Below are 16,668 nucleotides of genomic sequence, written 5' to 3' on the forward strand. Positions count from 1 at the left end.
TAGGTTAGTGTCAGATTGATTAGGTTACGTTCAATTAAGTTAGATTTAGTTATGTTAAATGAATAACCACAGGCGCCACAGTTGGGTATCTTTATTGTTGAAAGTTAAGACACATGTGCAACATCTGGATATCTTTATTGTAGTAGACGTTTCGCCATCCTGGAGTTTACCTGGAGAGAGTTCCGGGGGTCAACGCCCCCGCGGCCCGGTCTGAGACCAGGCCTCCTGGTGGATCAGAGCCTGATCAACCAGGCTGTTGCTGCTGGCTGCACGCAAACCAACATACGAGCCACAGCCCGGCTGATCCGGAACTGACTTTAGGTGCTTGTCCAGTGCCAGCTTGAAGACTGCCAGGGGTCTGTTGGTAATCCCCCTTATGTGTACTGGGAGGCAGTTGAACAGTCTCGGGCCCCTGACACTTATTGTATGGTCTCTTAACGTGCTAGTGACACCCCTGCTTTTCATTGGGGGGATGGTGCATAGTCTGCCAAGTCTTTTGCTTTCGTAATGAGTGATTTTCGTGTGCAAGTTCGGTACTAGTCCCTCTAGGATTTTCCAGGTGTATATAATCATGTATCTCTCCCTCCTGCGTTCCAGGGAATACAGGTTTAGGAACCTCAAGCGCTCCCAATAATTGAGGTGTTTTATCTCCGTTGTGCGCGCCGTGAAAGTTCTCTGTACATTTTCTAGGTCGGCAATTTCACCTGCCTTGAAAGGTGCTGTTAGTGTGCAGCAATATTCCAGCCTAGATAGAACAAGTGACCTGAAGAGTGTCATCATGGGCTTGGCCTCCCTAGTTTTGAAGGTTCTCATTATCCATCCTGTCATTTTTCTAGCAGATGCGATTGATACAATGTTATGGTCCTTGAAGGTGAGATCCTCCGACATGATCACTCCCAGGTCTTTGACGTTGGTGTTTCGCTCTATTTTGTGGCCAGAATTTGTTTTGTACTCTGATGAAGATTTAATTTCCTCATGCTTACCATATCTGAGTAATTGAAATTTCTCATCGTTGAACTTCATATTGTTTTCTGCAGCCCACTGAAAGATTTGGTTGATGTCTGCCTGGAGCTTTGCAGTGTCTGCAATGGAAGACACTGTCATGCAGATTCGGGTGTCATCTGCAAAGGAAGACACGGTGCTGTGGCTGACATCCTTGTCTATGTCGGATATAAGGATGAGGAACAAGATGGGAGCGAGTACTGTGCCTTGTGGAACAGAGCTTTTCACCGTAGCTGCCTCGGACTTTACTCTGTTGACGACTACTCTCTGTGTTCTGTTAGTGAGGAAATTATAGATCCATCGACCGACTTTTCCTGTTATTCCTTTAGCACGCATTTTGTGCGCTATTACGCCATGGTCACACTTGTCGAAGGCTTTTGCAAAGTCTGTATATATTACATCTGCGTTCTTTTTGTCTTCTAGTGCATTTAGGACCTTGTCGTAGTGGTCCAATAGTTGAGACAGACAGGAGCGACCTGTTCTAAACCCATGTTGCCCTGGGTTGTGTAACTGATGGGTTTCTAGATGCGTGGTGATCTTGCTTCTTAGGACCCTTTCAAAGATTTTTATGATATGGGATGTTAGTGCTATTGGTCTGTAGTTCTTTGCTGTTGCTTTACTGCCCCCTTTGTGGAGTGGGGCTATGTCTGTTGTTTTTAGTAACTGTGGGACGACCCCCGTGTCCATGCTCCCTCTCCATAGGATGGTAAAAGCTCGTGATAGGGGCTTCTTGCAGTTCTTGATGAACACAGAGTTCCACGAGTCTGGCCCTGGGGCAGAGTGCATGGGCATGTCATTTATCGCCTGTTCGAAGTCATTTGGCGTCAGGATAACATCGGATAGGCTTGTGTTAATCAAATTTTGTGGCTCTCTCATAAAAAATTCATTTTGATCTTCGACTCTCAGTCTGGTTAGCGGCTTGCTAAAAACTGAGTCATATTGGGACTTGAGTAGCTCACTCATTTCCTTGCTGTCATCTGTGTAGGACCCATCTTGTTTAAGTAGGGGCCCAATACTGGACGTTGTTCTCGATTTTGATTTGGCATAGGAGAAGAAATACTTTGGGTTTCTTTCGATTTCATTTATGGCTTTTAGTTCTTCCCGCGATTCCTGACTCCTAAAGGATTCTTTTAGCTTAAGTTCGATGCTTGCTATTTCTCTGACCAGTGTCTCCCTACGCATTTCAGATATATTGACCTCTTTTAGCCGCTCTGTTATTCTTTTCCGTCGCCTGTAAAGGGAGCGCCTGTCTCTTTCTGTTTTACATCTACTCCTCCTTTTTCTTAGAGGAATAAGCCTTGTGCATACATCGAGTGCCACCGAGTTAATCTGTTCTAGGCATAAGTTGGGGTCTGTGTTGCTTAGTATATCTTCCCAGCTTATATCGGTTAGGACTTGGTTTACTTGGTCCCACTTTATGTTTTTGTTATTGAAGTTGAATTTGGTGAATGCTCCCTCGTGACTAATCTCATTATGTCGGTCTGGGGCTCCGCGCATACATGACTGAACCTCAATTATGTTGTGATCTGAGTATATTGTTTTTGATATGGTGATATTTCTTATCAGATCATCATTGTTAGTGAAGATGAGGTCTAGTGTATTCTCCAGTCTAGTAGGCTCTATTATTTGCTGGTTTAAATTGAATTTTGTGCAGAGATTTAAAAGCTCGCGTGAGTGTGAGTTTTCATCAGAGCTGCCTCCTGGTGTTATTACTGCAACAATATTATTTGCTATATTCCTCCATTTTAGGTGCCTTAAGTTGAAATCCCCCAGGAGCAAGATGTTGGGTGCAGGAGCTGGAAGGTTTTCCAGACAGTGGTCAATTTTTAACAGCTGTTCCTGGAATTGCTGGGATGTTGCATCCGGAGGCTTGTAGACTATCACAATGACTAGGTTTTGGTTCTCGACCTTTACTGCTAAAACTTCCACTACATCATTTGAGGCATTTAGCAGTTCTGTGCAAACAAGTGACTCTGCAATGTACAGGCCAACCCCCCCCTTTTGCCTGTTCACTCTGTCACATCTGTATAGGTTGTAACCTGGGATCCATATTTCGTTGTCCAAGTGATCCTTTATGTGGGTCTCAGTGAAAGCCGCGAACATTGCCTTTGCCTCTGCAAGCAGTCCACGGATGAAAGGTATTTTGTTGTTTGTTGCTGGCTTTAGACCCTGTATATTTGCAAAGAAGAATGTTATCGGACTGGTGGTATTGTTGGTACTGGGGGGGGATTTTTTTCCCGGCATTAGTATCTGTATCTGTTGGTTTGGAGTGGAGGCCATCGACTGTGGTTCCACTCCAGGAATGACTGGATTTGGTGTACGATTTCTGCCATTTCCTGCCAGTTTTTTTTTCCTTCCTGGCACTAAAAAACCTCTCCCTCTTGAGTGGCTGTGGCTACCCAGGTTTTCCCATGGCCTGGATGTTTTGTATCTTTTTGTCCCCTTTAGATTGTATGCCTGGCAATTTAAGTTATAGCACAGTCTTTCCTGTACTGAAGAGGTACACAGTTCAGGGTGAAAAAGCTTACAGGAAGGGAGTTTGCATTTTCCTGTTGTCATATGGGCATGGCATTTCCTAGGGTGGTCATAGTTGCACGTCCCATCTGTTTTTCCAGATTTCCCATGCCAGCAGATACCGAGTGCATAGTATGTGCACAGGCTTGGTTTCCGTTTGCCTTGGGTTTCTGTGACTGTATTCCCTGTTGGTGCATGTTTCCCTGTCTTACTTCTATCCTCCCTAGCACCAACAATGGAGCTCCCACCATTTGTTTTTGGTAATATATCCTCACTATTGCTAGTGGAGTCCTCTTGTTTGCTATTTCCTGCGGTATTTCTAGTTTGCAATATTGGTTTTATCTTATCTTTGACTACACTTGTTTCCCTACTATGGCTCCTGTCCCCTATGGGGTCATTTATATGTATTTCTTCCTGCGTATAATTCCCGACTACCTGGACAAAATCTCCAGCTTCACCATTACTGTCTCCCAGGACAGCATCTCCAGCTTCCCCATTACTGTCTCCCAGGACAGCATCTCCAGCTTCACCATTACTGTCTCCCAGGACAGCACCTCCAGCTTCACCATTACTGTCTCCCAGGACAGCACCTCCAGCTTCCCCATTACTGTCTCCCAGGACAGCACTATCAGCCCCCCATTTACTGACTACCAGGACATCATCTCCAGCCTTACAGTTTGTGACTACATGGCCAGTGGCTTTATCAATACAGATTCTAGGACATAATAGGAAGACAGTAGAACTATATACAAAAGATGAGGTAATCAGTCCCTCGGCCTTGGAGTTAGTGTTCACAGCTTCATGGTGGAGGAGAATCTGGAGCAAAGACAAGAAGACTGGCGGTTTATATAGGCGTCAGTGGATAGGGACAGGCAGCAGACGAGGGCAAAGTCACTGGTAGGCGGGATTCCCCAGTGGAAGTAGGTCCTTCCCAAAGAGATGGGTTAGTTGCAGCAGCCGTGAAGAAGGTCTTGTAGATGTCCTCTGAACCAAGATTCCATGATGTTGCAGTGTCTGACAAGTTGTGCAAGAAAGGTATAAAATACCGACAATATGAAAGTTAAGACACATGTGTAACATCTGGATATCTTTATTGTAGTAGACGTTTCGCCATCCAGTGGCTTTATCAATACAGATTCTAGGACATAATAGGAAGACAGTAGAACTATATACAAAAGATGAGGTAATCAGTCCCTCGGCCTTGGAGTTAGTGTTCACAGCTTCATGGTGGAGGAGAATCTGGAGCAAAGACAAGAAGACTGGCGGTTTATATAGGCGTCAGTGGATAGGGACAGGCAGCAGACGAGGGCAAAGTCACTGGTAGGCGGGATTCCCCAGTGGAAGTAGGTCCTTCCCAAAGAGATGGGTTAGTTGCAGCAGCCGTGAAGAAGGTCTTGTAGATGTCCTCTGAACCAAGATTCCATGATGTTGCAGTGTATTGATAAAGCCACTGGATGGCGAAACGTCTACTACAATAAAGATATCCAGATGTTGCACATGTGTCTTAACTTTCATATTGTCGGTATTTTATACCTTTCTTGCACAACTTGTCAGACACTGCAACATCATGGAATCTTGGTTCAGAGGACATCTACAAGACCTTCTTCACGGCTGCTGCAACTAACCCATCTCTTTGGGAAGGACCTACTTCCACTGGGGAATCCCGCCTACCAGTGACTTTGCCCTTGTCTGCTGCCCGTCCCTATCCACTGACGCCTATATAAACCGCCAGTCTTCTTGTCTTTGCTCCAGATTCTCCTCCACCATGAAGCTGTGAACACTAACTCCAAGGCCGAGGGACTGATTACCTCATCTTTTGTATATAGTTCTACTGTCTTCCTATTATGTCCTAGAATCTGTATTGATAAAGTCACTGGATGGCGAAACGTCTACTACAATAAAGATATCCAGATGTTGCACATGTGTCTTAACTTTCATATTGTCGGTATTTTATACCTTTCTTGCACAACTTGTCAGACACTGCAACATCATGGAATCTTGGTTCAGAGGACATCTACAAGACCTTCTTCACGGCTGCTGCAACTAACCCATCTCTTTGGGAAGGACCTACTTCCACTGGGGAATCCCGCCTACCAGTGACTTTGCCCTCGTCTGCTGCCCGTCCCTATCCACTGACGCCTATATAAACCGCCAGTCTTCTTGTCTTTGCTCCAGATTCTCCTCCACCATGAAGCTGTGAACACTAACTCCAAGGCCGAGGGACTGATTACCTCATCTTTTGTATATAGTTCTACTGTCTTCCTATTATGTCCTAGAATCTGTATTGATAAAGCCACTGGATGGCGAAACGTCTACTACAATAAAGATATCCAGATGTTGCACATGTGTCTTAACTTTCATATTGTCGGTATTTTATACCTTTCTTGCACATCTTTATTGTTAAACGTTTCACCTACAGGGTAGGTTTCTTCAGTCAAATACAGAGAATAGATACGAAGAGAGCAGTAGTAGTAGTGGGGAGATATAGATGTGATCAGTCCATTAACCTTGAGGGAGTTCTTGAGGTGGTCGGTCCCTCAGCATCGAGAAGAGTTCACGTCCACATAGTTCTTGAGGTGGTCGGTCCCTCAGCTTCGAGAAGAGTACACCTCCACATAGTTCTTGAGGTGGTCAGTCCCTCAGCTTTGAGAAGAGTTCACCTCCACATAGTTCTTGAGGTGGTCAGTCCCTGAGCTTTGAGAAGAGTTCACCTCTACATAGTTCTTGAGGTGGTCAGTCCCTCAGCTTCGAGAAGAGTTCACCTCTACATAGTTCTTGAGGTGGTCAGTCCCTCAGCTTCGAGAAGAGTTCACCTCCACATAGTTCTTGAGGTGGTCAGTCCCTCAGCTTCGAGAAGAGTTCACCTCCACATAGTTCTTGAGGTGGTCAGTCCCTCAGCTTCGAGAAGAGTTCACCTCTACATAGTTCTTGAGGTGGTCAGTCCCTCAGCTTCGAGAAAAGTTCACCTCCACATAGTTTCCCTCCGCCTTACAGGCGAAACATTTCAATAATAAAAATAACTCATTGTTGTACACGTGTCATACACGTCTGCTTGTCGGCGCTGCATATCATTTTAATCATTACATATTAGGCTTCTTTAGAACAGCCGAGGTTTAGTTAATGTTAGGTATAATCTCCATGTACCAAGACAGTAGTTTCTTCATCTATTTCGACGTCTACCGTGGCACTCTGATCATGTAAATAATATATGTCAATGTGTCAGGTTCAATGTTTATGTGTCAAGATACTAACATATGTTTTTAAGAGAAAACTGTGAGGAAGGGGTGACATATCCCTGACACATGACTTACTACACAAACTGCAGGAACCAACATCACCATTAACACACTCAATAATTTTATCTATGTTTCTTAAACGTGGAGTCGCTTTAAAACGAGAAGAATTAGTTGATGGAACACTTTGGTTAATGAAATCAACTGCTGGTAGGCCTAGAGTGACGCCTGTTTACTGCCATAAATATACGTTGTTGGCTTTTTATATTTTGATGTATAATTTGAGGATGAGTTGTGTGAGGGATAAACTAGAGTTGAATGATTTCAAATGCAAGTGAGTGAAGTCGTTTCTCTGTCTGGCACACAAAATCAATAGCTGCTCACTGGGTCTCCTCGCTCGCCCAAACACTTATGCGGGTTTTCACTGATATTCGTAATGTTTTTCAAAATTTAGTTTGCATTGCTGAGGCCAACTTGAATGTCCTGACGTGCGGTCGCGAGAATTAATAGTATAGGAACATATGCTATTAATTTTGTTTGAAAATATTTCTACACTGGCAGTATAATTTCTTTCGAAAATATTACACTATACTAAGCTATAAGGATTATTACTGTGAAAAGATCCTAGCAATATGAGCGAAGTATTATCAGTAATTATCACTCAGGTGCATCTTGCAGACGACGCGCGCAGTGTGAAAGCGAACACAGTACAGAATGTGTTCGCGCGCCAGCGCATATAGAGTACACATATGGAAGAAATTTTTATAAATACTGTAAAGTATACATCTAAGAAAATAAATTAAGTCGATATTAATAACATATTATAATTATAAAAAAAGAAATTGCAGTTATTTTGTGTATTTAGATAAAAATGTCGATTTAGAGGAAAAGTTTCTCCAGGTGAGTGTTCTGCATGGAGTGGCAAGGACGGGCGGTGGAGTCCAAATAGGAGGTGGCAACTGTGTGGGTTTAGTGGACAGCGGTGCGAGAGAGTAAGTTGTCCTGCTGGTGCACTCCCACTATCCTGGCTGGTGCCCATACACTTCTTGGTGGTAATACCATTCCTAATGATTGTGTGTGTAAGTTGCGTTGTGTAAAGTACACTGAGAGTAGCCCACGTCGTGAGGTAACAGGGTTGAAGGCGAGTGTGTAGTGATACTCTCTGAGAAAGAAAATAAAGATCAACTGAGCGACATGGCGGCGCAACCTTCCACACGCTTCAGCGAGAATTATGAGCTCAAGGAAGAACTTGGAAAGTAAGTACATAATCCTGCAGTTTTTCTTATTGTGAAGGTGTTATACTGAGGTCCTCGCACCCGTCCATTATTACTAGCCAAGCTTTAGTTACTGTACTAGCAGACGACACTGGCATAGCTGTCAAAGATGAATTTTTGTTGTTGTATATATGACAGGTTGTGAGTGCACTTCCACCACTCGCACTTCTCTGACTTGACCCACTACCAGAGGCAGCATTAAGGTAACTGTGTATTAAACTGGTAAGATGTGAGGTGAGGGGTAGTGTGCCGCTGATGTCAGGTGCAGCAGCTGGGATCTGTCTACATTGATTCCTGCAGCAGCAGCAGCAGCCTCGTCACCTGCTGCTGCTGCACTTGCTAGTATGACAGCAGTGGCCGCCTTAGATAATCTCCACTATGAGTTATTTTATTGTTACACAAGTACATAACCAAAGGTGAGGTGAAGCACAGCCTGTGCTGCAGGCAGCAGTGTTTATGGTGTGGGCAGGACAGTGTACAGCTGTGCTGCAGGCAGCAGTGTTTGTATGGTGTGGGCAGGACAGTGTACAGCTGTGCTGCAGGCAGCAGTGGTTGTATGGTGTGGGCAGGACAGTGTACAGCTGTGCTGCAGGCAGCAGTGGTTGTATGGTGTGGGCAGGACAGTGTACAGCTGTGCTGCAGGCAGCAGTGGTTGTATGGTGTGGGCAGGACAGTGTACAGCTGTGCTGCAGGCAGCAGTGGTTGTATGGTGTGGGCAGGACAGTGTACAGCTGTGCTGCAGGCAGCAGTGGTTGTATGGTGTGGGCAGGACAGTGTACAGCTGTGCTGCAGGCAGCAGTGGTTGTATGGTGTGGGCAGGACAGTGTACAGCTGTGCTGCAGGCAGCAGTGGTTGTATGGTGTGGGCAGGACAGTGTACAGCTGTGCTGCAGGCAGCAGTGGTTGTATGGTGTGGGCAGGACAGTGTACAGCTGTGCTGCAGGCAGCAGTGGTTGTATGGTGTGGGCAGGACAGTGTACAGCTGTGCTGCAGGCAGCAGTGGTTGTATGGTGTGGGCAGGACAGTGTACAGCTGTGCTGCAGGCAGCAGTGGTTGTATGGTGTGGGCAGGACAGTGTACAGCTGTGCTGCAGGCAGCAGTGTTTGTATGGTGTGGGCAGGACAGTGTACAGCTGTGCTGCAGGCAGCAGTGTTTGTATGGTGTGGGCAGGACAGTGTACAGCTGTGCTGCAGGCAGCAGTGGTTGTATGGTGTGGGCAGGACAGTGTACAGCTGTGCTGCAGGCAGCAGTGGTTGTATGGTGTGGGCAGGACAGTGTACAGCTGTGCTGCAGGCAGCAGTGGTTGTATGGTGTAGGTAGGACAGTGTACAGCTGTGCTGCAGGCAGCAGTGTTTGTATGGTGTGGGCAGGACAGTGTACAGCTGTGCTGCAGGCAGCAGTGGTTGTATGGTGTGGGCAGGACAGTGTACAGCTGTGCTGCAGGCAGCAGTGGTTGTATGGTGTGGGCAGGACACTATAAAGCTGAATCATAACTCTGTAAATCCTACAAGCAGTGTGTCACTTCCCAAAGAAAACGTGACGCCATTCTTGAAGGTACACACGAACATCAAGGGCAGGTTACCTCGATGCTGTGAGCCACACTGTGATTCCAACAATATCACCTGCCTTACTCTTCATGTTACACCTGATTAACATATCAAAATGGTATATAATACCGACACGTTGGTAGGCAAGACACATAGGCAACAGTTTGGCAACTTTATTCCGAAATAAAGTTGCCTAACTGTTGCCTGTGTCTTACCTGATTAACATAGTTTCTCAGGCGCTATATGAGCCGAACGAGTTTAACGCTTATCCATGTTGCCATTATTTTGCATTGACTAGGTTGGGTTATCCCAGGTTAAACGAGCGTAATGTACAATGTTGTCCCTAACATGTGACCTCAAGACCACTAAAAAATTGTTTTTGTAAAAGCTTCATCAGTTCAGACATCAGTAATGGTTTTATATGGTTAATTATGCAAAACTTGCCTTAAGACCTAAATAAGACCTGTTTCAGAGCCATAGGTCTAGTGTAGTGCCACTTGCGAACCCAATACTTACTCGCTGGCACCGAAAGTATTATGTAAATTAGCTGAATTATTGTGGTAATTCTGTAGTCGCCTGGTCCTCACTCGCCCTGCAGCAGATTGCCACCGAGCTCAGTAGTGCTTTAGAAGTGACACTTAATTCAAAAGTATATACTGTATGAGTGTCATTTAGCTTACTAGTAATTTAGATGGGTGCCAGTCAACGTGTCCAGTAGTCACAAGCAGACGGGTGCCCGCCAGCCATCATGGTAGTGACTAGTGAATGGGTGCCAGCCAGACACACACAGCCAGCCCGGAAGTAACTGGCAGACGGGTGCCAGGCAGGCAGCCAGCCATCCTGGTAGTGCCTAGCAAACGGGTGCCAGGCAGGCAGCCAGCCATCCTGGTAGTGCCTAGCAAACGGGTGCCAGGCAACCAGCCAACCATCTTGGTAGTGCCTAGCAGACTAGTGCCAGTCAGCCGGCAATCCTGGTAGTGCCAAGCAGACGGGTGCCAGGCAGCCAGTCATCCAGCCTGGTAGTGACGGCCGGATGGGTGCCACTTGAGGGGAGGGGAGGGTCAGTGTATCTTAAGAATGTTAGACAAAAAGTTGAACCCATCCATTCTCATGACAACCATCCTGGGTATCGGTTTGGGTGGGTGGTAGCCAGGAGTGAGTGATGGAGAAGACTGAGGCTGGAGGTGATGTTGATGGATCACAACCAGCTTACCAGTGACTTGATGGCTGCCGTAATACCACACTGATGGTATGATGCTATCCTAAACTGCTTTAAAGTGCTTGTTTATATCGTTAGTAGGGGGGAACAGGGTTCTGGCAAGTGGTCTTAGGATGGGGAGTAATATGGCTGCTTGCTATCGTGGCTCTGGTATAGTGGCGGTGTGGCAGGGGAGTAGCAGGCAGCTACGGTAGTGAGAGGAGTGGAGGGGTGCCAGGCAGCTTGGGTAATGGGAGCGAGTGGAGTGCCAGGCAGCTTGGAGGGGGCTGGGGTGCCAGGCAGGAGGTGGTGGAGTGTCGGGCAGCTTGGGTAGTGGCAGGGGGTGGTGGGGTGTCGGGCAGCTTGGGTAGTGGCAGGGGGTGGTGGGGTGTTGGGCAGCTTGGGTAGTGGGAGGGGGGTGGTGGGGTGTCGGGCAGCTTGGGTATTGGGAGGGGGTGGTGGGGTGTCGGGCAGCTTGGGTAGTGGCAGGGGGTGCTGGGGTGTCGGGCAGCTTGGGTAGTGGGAGGGGGTGCTGGGGTGTCGGGGAGCTTGGGTTGTGGGAGGGGGGATGGGGTTCCAGGCAGCTTGGGTTGTGGGAGGGGGTGGTGGGGTGCCAGGAAGCTTGGGTTGTGGGAGGGGGTGATGGGGTTCCAGGCAGCTTGGGTTGTGGGAGGGGGTGGTGGGGTGCCAGGAAGCTTGGGTAGTGGGAGGGGGTGGTGGGGTGTCGGGCAAGCAGCTTGGGTATTGGGAGGGGGTGGTGGGGTGTCGGGCAGCTTGGGTAGTGGCAGGGGGGTGGTGAGGTGTCAGGCAGCTTGGGTAGTGGCAGGGGGTGGTGAGGTGTCAGGCAGCTTGGGTAGTGGCAGGGGGTGGTGAGGTGTCAGGCAGCTTGGGTAGTGGCAGGGGGTGGTGAGGTGTCAGGCAGCTTGGGTAGTGGCTGGGGGTGGTAGGGTGTCGGGCAGCTTGGGTTGTGGGAGGGGGGATGGGGTTCCAGGCAGCTTGTGTTGTCGGAGGGGGTGGTGGGGTGTCGGGCAGCTTGTTGTGGGAGGGGGTGGTGGAGTGTTGGGCACCTTGGGTAGTGGGAGGGGGTGGTGGGGTGCAAGGCAGCTTGGGTTGTGGGAGGATGGGGTGCAAGGCAGCTTGGGTTGTGGGAGGAAGGATGGGGTTCCTGGCAGCTTGGGTTGTGGGAGGGGGTGGTGGGGTGCCCCAGGTTGGGTTGTGGGGGTGGGGCAGCAGTTGGGTTGTGGGAGGGATGGGGTACAAGGCAGCTTGGGTTGTAGGAGGGGGGATGGGGTGCCAGGCAGCTTGTGTTGTGGGCGGGGGTGGTGGGGTGCCAGGCAGCTTGGGGTTGTGGGGTGTCGGGTACCTTGGGTAGTGGGAGGGGGTGGTGAGGTGTCGGGCAGCTTGGGTTGTGGGGGGTGGGGTGCAAGGCAGCTTGGGTTGTGGGGGGTGGGGTGCAAGGCAGCTTGGGTTGTGGGGTTTGGGGTGAAAGGCAGCTGGGGTTGTGGGAGGGGGAATGGGGTTCCTGGCAGCTTGGGTTGTGGGAGGGGGGTGGTGGGTGCCCGGCAGCGGCAGCTTGGGTTGTGGGGGATGGGGTTCCAGGCAGCTTGGGTTGTGGGAGGGGGTGGTGGGGTGCCAGGCAGCTTGGGTTGTGGGAGGGGGTGGTGGGGGGATGTCGGGCAGCTTGGGTTGTGGAAGGGGATGGTGGGTTGTCAGGCAACTTGGGTAGCGGGAGGGGGTAGTCGGGTGTCGGGCAGCTTGGATAGTTGAAGGGGATTGGTGGGGTGTCATGTAGCCTGGGTAGTAGGAGGGGAGTGGTGGGGTGGCAGTTAGCCTGGGTAGTAGGAGGGGAGTGGAGGGGTGGCAGTTAGCCTGGGTAGTAGGAGGGGAGTGGTGGGGTGGCAGTTAGCCTGGGTAGGAGGGGAGTGGTGGGGTGCCAGGTACTTGGGTAGTAGGAGGGGAGTGGTGGGGTGCCAGGTTACTTGGGTAGTAGGAGGGGAGTGGTGGGGTGCCAGGTTACTTGGGTAGTAGGAGGGGAGTGGTGGGGTGCCAGGTTGCTTGGGTAGTAGGAGGGGAGAGGTGGGGTGCCAGGTAGACTTGGTAGTAGGAGGGGAGTGGTGGGGTTTCAGGTAGCCTGGGTAATAGGAGGGGAGTGGTGGGGTTCCAGGTAGCCTGGGTAGTAGGAGGGGAGTGGTGGGGTTCCAGGTAGCCTGGGTAGTAGGAGGGGAGTGGTGGGGTTCCAGGTAGCCTGGGTAGTAGGAGGGGAGTGGTGGGGTTCCAGGTAGCCTGGGTAGTAGGAGGGGAGTGGTGGGGTTCCAGGTAGCCTGGGTAGTAGGAGGGGAGTGGTGGGGTGCCAGGCTGCTTGGGTAGTACTAGGGGAGTGGTGGGGTGCCAGGTAGCCTGGGTAGTAGGAGGGGCATAATGGGGTGCCAGGCAGCTTGGGTAGTAGGAGGGGAGTGGTAGGGTGCCAGGTAGCCTGGGTAGTAGGAGGGGAGTTGTGGGGTTCCTGGTAGCCTGTGTAGTAGGAGGGGAGTGGTAGGGTGCCAGGTAGCCTGGGTAGTAGGAGGGGAGTGGTGGGGTGCCAGGCTGCTTGGGTAGTACTAGGGGAGTGGTGGGGTGCCAGGTAGCCTGGGTAGTAGGAGGGGCATAATGGGGTGCCAGGCAGCTTGGGTAGTAGGAGGGGAGTGGTGGGGTGCCAGGTAGCCTGTGTAGTAGGAGGGGAGTGGTGGGGTGCCAGGTAGCCTGTGTAGTAGGAGGGGAGTGGTGGGGTGCCAGGTAGCCTGTGTAGTAGGGGAGTGGTAGGGTGCCAGGTAGCCTGGGTAGTAGGAGGGGAGTGGTGGGGTGCCAGGTTACTTGGGTAGTAGGAGGGGAGTGGTGGGGTGCCAGGTAGCCTGTGTAGTAGGAGGGGAGTGGTAGGGTGCCAGGTAGCCTGGGTAGTAGGAGGGGAGTGGTGGGGTGCCAGGTTACTTGGGTAGTAGGAGGGGAGTGGTGGGGTGCCAGGTAGCCTGGGTAGTAGGAGGGGAGTGGTGGGGTGCCAGGTAGCCTGGGTAGTAGGAGGGGAGTGGTGGGGTTCCAGGTAGCCTGGGTAGTAGGAGGGGAGTGGTGGGGTGCCAGGTAGCCTGTGTAGTAGGAGGGGAGTGGTGGGGTTCCTGGTAGCCTGGGTAGTAGGAGGGGAGTGGTGGGGGTGCCAGGTAGCCTGGGTAGTAGGAGGGGAGTGGTGGGGTGCCAGGTACCTGGGTAGTAGGAGGGGAGTGGTGGGGTGCCAGGTAGCCTGGGTAGTAGGAGGGGAGTGGTGGGGGTGCCAGGTAGCCTGGGTAGTAGGAGGGGAGTGGTGGGGGTGCCAGGTACCTGGGTAGTAGGAGGGGAGTGGTGGGGGTGCCAGGTAGCCTGGGTAGTAGGAGGGGAGTGGTGGGGGTGCCAGGTAGCCTGGGTAGTAGGAGGGGAGTGGTGGGGGTGCCAGGTAGCCTGGGTAGTAGGAGGGGAGTGGTGGGGGTGCCAGGTAGCCTGGGTAGTAGGAGGGGAGTGGTGGGGGTGCCAGGTAGCCTGGGTAGTAGGAGGGGAGTGGTGGGGGTGCCAGGTAGCCTGGGTAGTAGGAGGGGAGTGGTGGGGGTGCCAGGTAGCCTGGGTAGTGGGAGCGGGGGCCAGTGGTGGGTAGTGGGGTGCCAGGTAGCTTGGGTAGTGGGAGGGGAGTGGTGGGGTTCCAGGCAGCTTGGGTAGTAGGGGGGAGTGGTGGGAGGGGGTGGTGGGGTTCCAGGTAGCTTGGGGTAGTAGGCAGCTTGGGTAGTGGGAGGGGGGGTGCCAGGTAGCCTGGGGTCCAGGCAGCTTGTCTAGTGGGAGGGGGTGGTGGGGGTGCCAGGCTGCCTGGGTAGTACTAGTGCCAGGTAGCCTGGGTAGTAGGAGGGGCATAATGGGGTGCCAGTAGTAGCCTGGGTAGTAGGAGGGGAGTGGTGGGGTGCCAGGTAGCCTGGGTAGTAGGAGGGGAGTGGTGGGGGTGCCAGGTAGCCTGGGTAGTAGGAGGGGAGTGGTGGGGGTGCCAGGTAGCCTGGGTAGTAGGAGGGGAGTGGTGGGGGTGCCAGGTAGCCTGGGTAGTAGGAGGGGAGTGGTGGGGGTGCCAGGTAGCCTGGGTAGTAGGAGGGGAGTGGTGCGGGTGCCACTACCGCTTGGGTAGTGGGAGCGGGGTGCCAGGCCACTTGGGTAGTGGGATGCCAGGCAGCTTGGGTAGTGGGAGGGGGTGGTGGGGTTCCAGGCAGCTTGGGTAGTGGGAGGGGGTGGTGGGGTTCCAGGCAGCTTGGGTAGTGGGAGGAGGTGGTGGGGTTCCAGGCAGCTTGGGTAGTGGGAGGAGGTGGTGGGGTTCCAGGCAGCTTGGGTAGTGGGAGGAGGTGGTGGGGTTCCAGGCAGCTTGGGTAGTTGGTGGGGTCCAGGCAGCTTGGGTAGTGGGCGGGGGGTTCCAGGCAGCTTGGGTAGTGGGAGGAGGTGGTGGGGTTCCAGGCAGCTTGGGGTGGGAGGAGGTGGTGGGGTTCCAGGCAGCTTGGGTAGTGGGAGGGGTGGTGGGGTTCCAGGCAGCTTGGGTAGTGGGAGGAGGTGGTGGGGTTCCAGGCAGTGGATAGTGGGAGGGGGGGTGGGGCTCCAGGCAGCTTGGGTAGTGGGAATTGGTGGGGGGGTTCCAGGCAGCTTGGGTAGTGGGAATTGGTGGTGGGGTTCCAGGCAGCTTGGGTAGTGGGAGGGAGGGGGTGGGGGGTTCCAGGCAGCTTGGGTAGTGGGAGGGGGTGGGGGGTTCCAGGCAGCTTGGGTAGTGGGAGGGGGGGTTCCAGGCAGCTTGGGTAGTGGGAGGGGGGGTTCCAGGCAGCTTGGGTAGTGGGAGGGGGGGTTCCAGGCAGCTTGGGTAGTGGGAGGGGGGTTCCAGGCAGCTTGGGTAGTGGGAGGGGTGGTGTTCCAGGCAGCTTGGATAGTGGGAGGGGGTGGTGGGGCTCCACGCAGCTTGGGTAGTGGGAATTGGTGGTGGGGTTCCAGGCAGCTGGTGGGGTTCCAGGCAGCTTGGGTAGTGGGAGGGGGTGGTGGGGTTCCAGGCAGCTTGGATAGTGGGAGGGGGGGTTCCAGGCAGCTTGGGTAGTGGGAGGGGGGGTTCCAGGCAGCTTGGGTAGTGGGAGGGGGGTTCCAGGCAGCTTGGGTAGTGGGAGGGGGGTTCCAGGCAGCTTGGGTAGTGTTCCAGGCAGCTTGGGTAGTGGGAGGGGGGTTCCAGGCAGCTTGGGTAGTGGGAGGGGGGTTCCAGGCAGCTTGGGTAGTGGGAGGGGGGTGCCAGGCAGCTTGGGTAGTGGGAGGGGGGTGCCAGGCAGCTTGGGTAGTGGGAGGGGGGTGCCAGGCTGCTTGGGTAGTGGGAGGGGGGTGCCAGGCAGCTTGGGTAGTGGGAGGGGGGTGCCAGGCAGCTTGGGTAGTGGGAGGGGGGGGTGCCAGGCAGCTTGGGTAGTGGGAGGGGGGGTGCCAGGCAGCTTGGGTAGTAGGAGGGGGGGTGCCAGGCAGCTTGGGTAGTGGGAGGGGGGTGCCAGGCAGCTTGGGTAGTGGGAGGGGGGATGCCAGGCAGCTTGGGTAGTGGGAGGGGGGTGCCAGGCAGCTTGGGTAGGGGGAGGGGGGTGCCAGGCAGCTTGGGTAGTGGGAGGGGGTGCCAGGCAGCTTGGATGTTGGTAGGGGTTATGGTGCCAGGCAGCTTGGGTTGTGGTAGGGGTTATGGTGCCAGGCAGCTTGGGTTGTGGTAGGGGTTATGGTGCCAGGCAGCTTGGGTTGTGGTAGGGGTTATGGTGCCAGGCAGCTTGGGTTGTGGTAGGGGTTATGGTGCCAGGTAGGATTAAGAGGTTAGAACTAAAGCCATCATTGCCACGCAAGAGATGGAGCTGAGCTTTTCCTCCGCAA

At 52.5% G+C, this 16,668-nt stretch overlaps 1 protein-coding gene across 3 annotated transcripts in view; it reads left to right on the plus strand.

The window, feature by feature from the left end:
- Positions 1–7,692: 7,692 nt before the first annotated feature.
- The window catches only part of LOC128687820 (calcium/calmodulin-dependent protein kinase type II alpha chain-like), an 897,132-nt gene continuing 888,156 nt past the window's right edge, over positions 7,693–16,668 (plus strand). For 2 of the 3 annotated variants that reach the window (XM_070083805.1, XM_070083806.1), the window contains exon 1: positions 7,694–8,005. In XM_070083805.1, coding sequence (XP_069939906.1) covers positions 7,944–8,005 — 62 coding nt within the window. In that variant the 5' untranslated portion in view covers positions 7,694–7,943. Of the gene's footprint in view, positions 8,006–16,668 lie in introns of all 3 variants that reach the window. The other variant, XM_070083804.1, reaches the window with a different exon arrangement.

This window comes from Cherax quadricarinatus, chromosome 10, assembly GCF_038502225.1.
Source record: "Cherax quadricarinatus isolate ZL_2023a chromosome 10, ASM3850222v1, whole genome shotgun sequence".
NCBI classification, from domain to species: Eukaryota; Metazoa; Arthropoda; class Malacostraca; order Decapoda; family Parastacidae; genus Cherax; species Cherax quadricarinatus.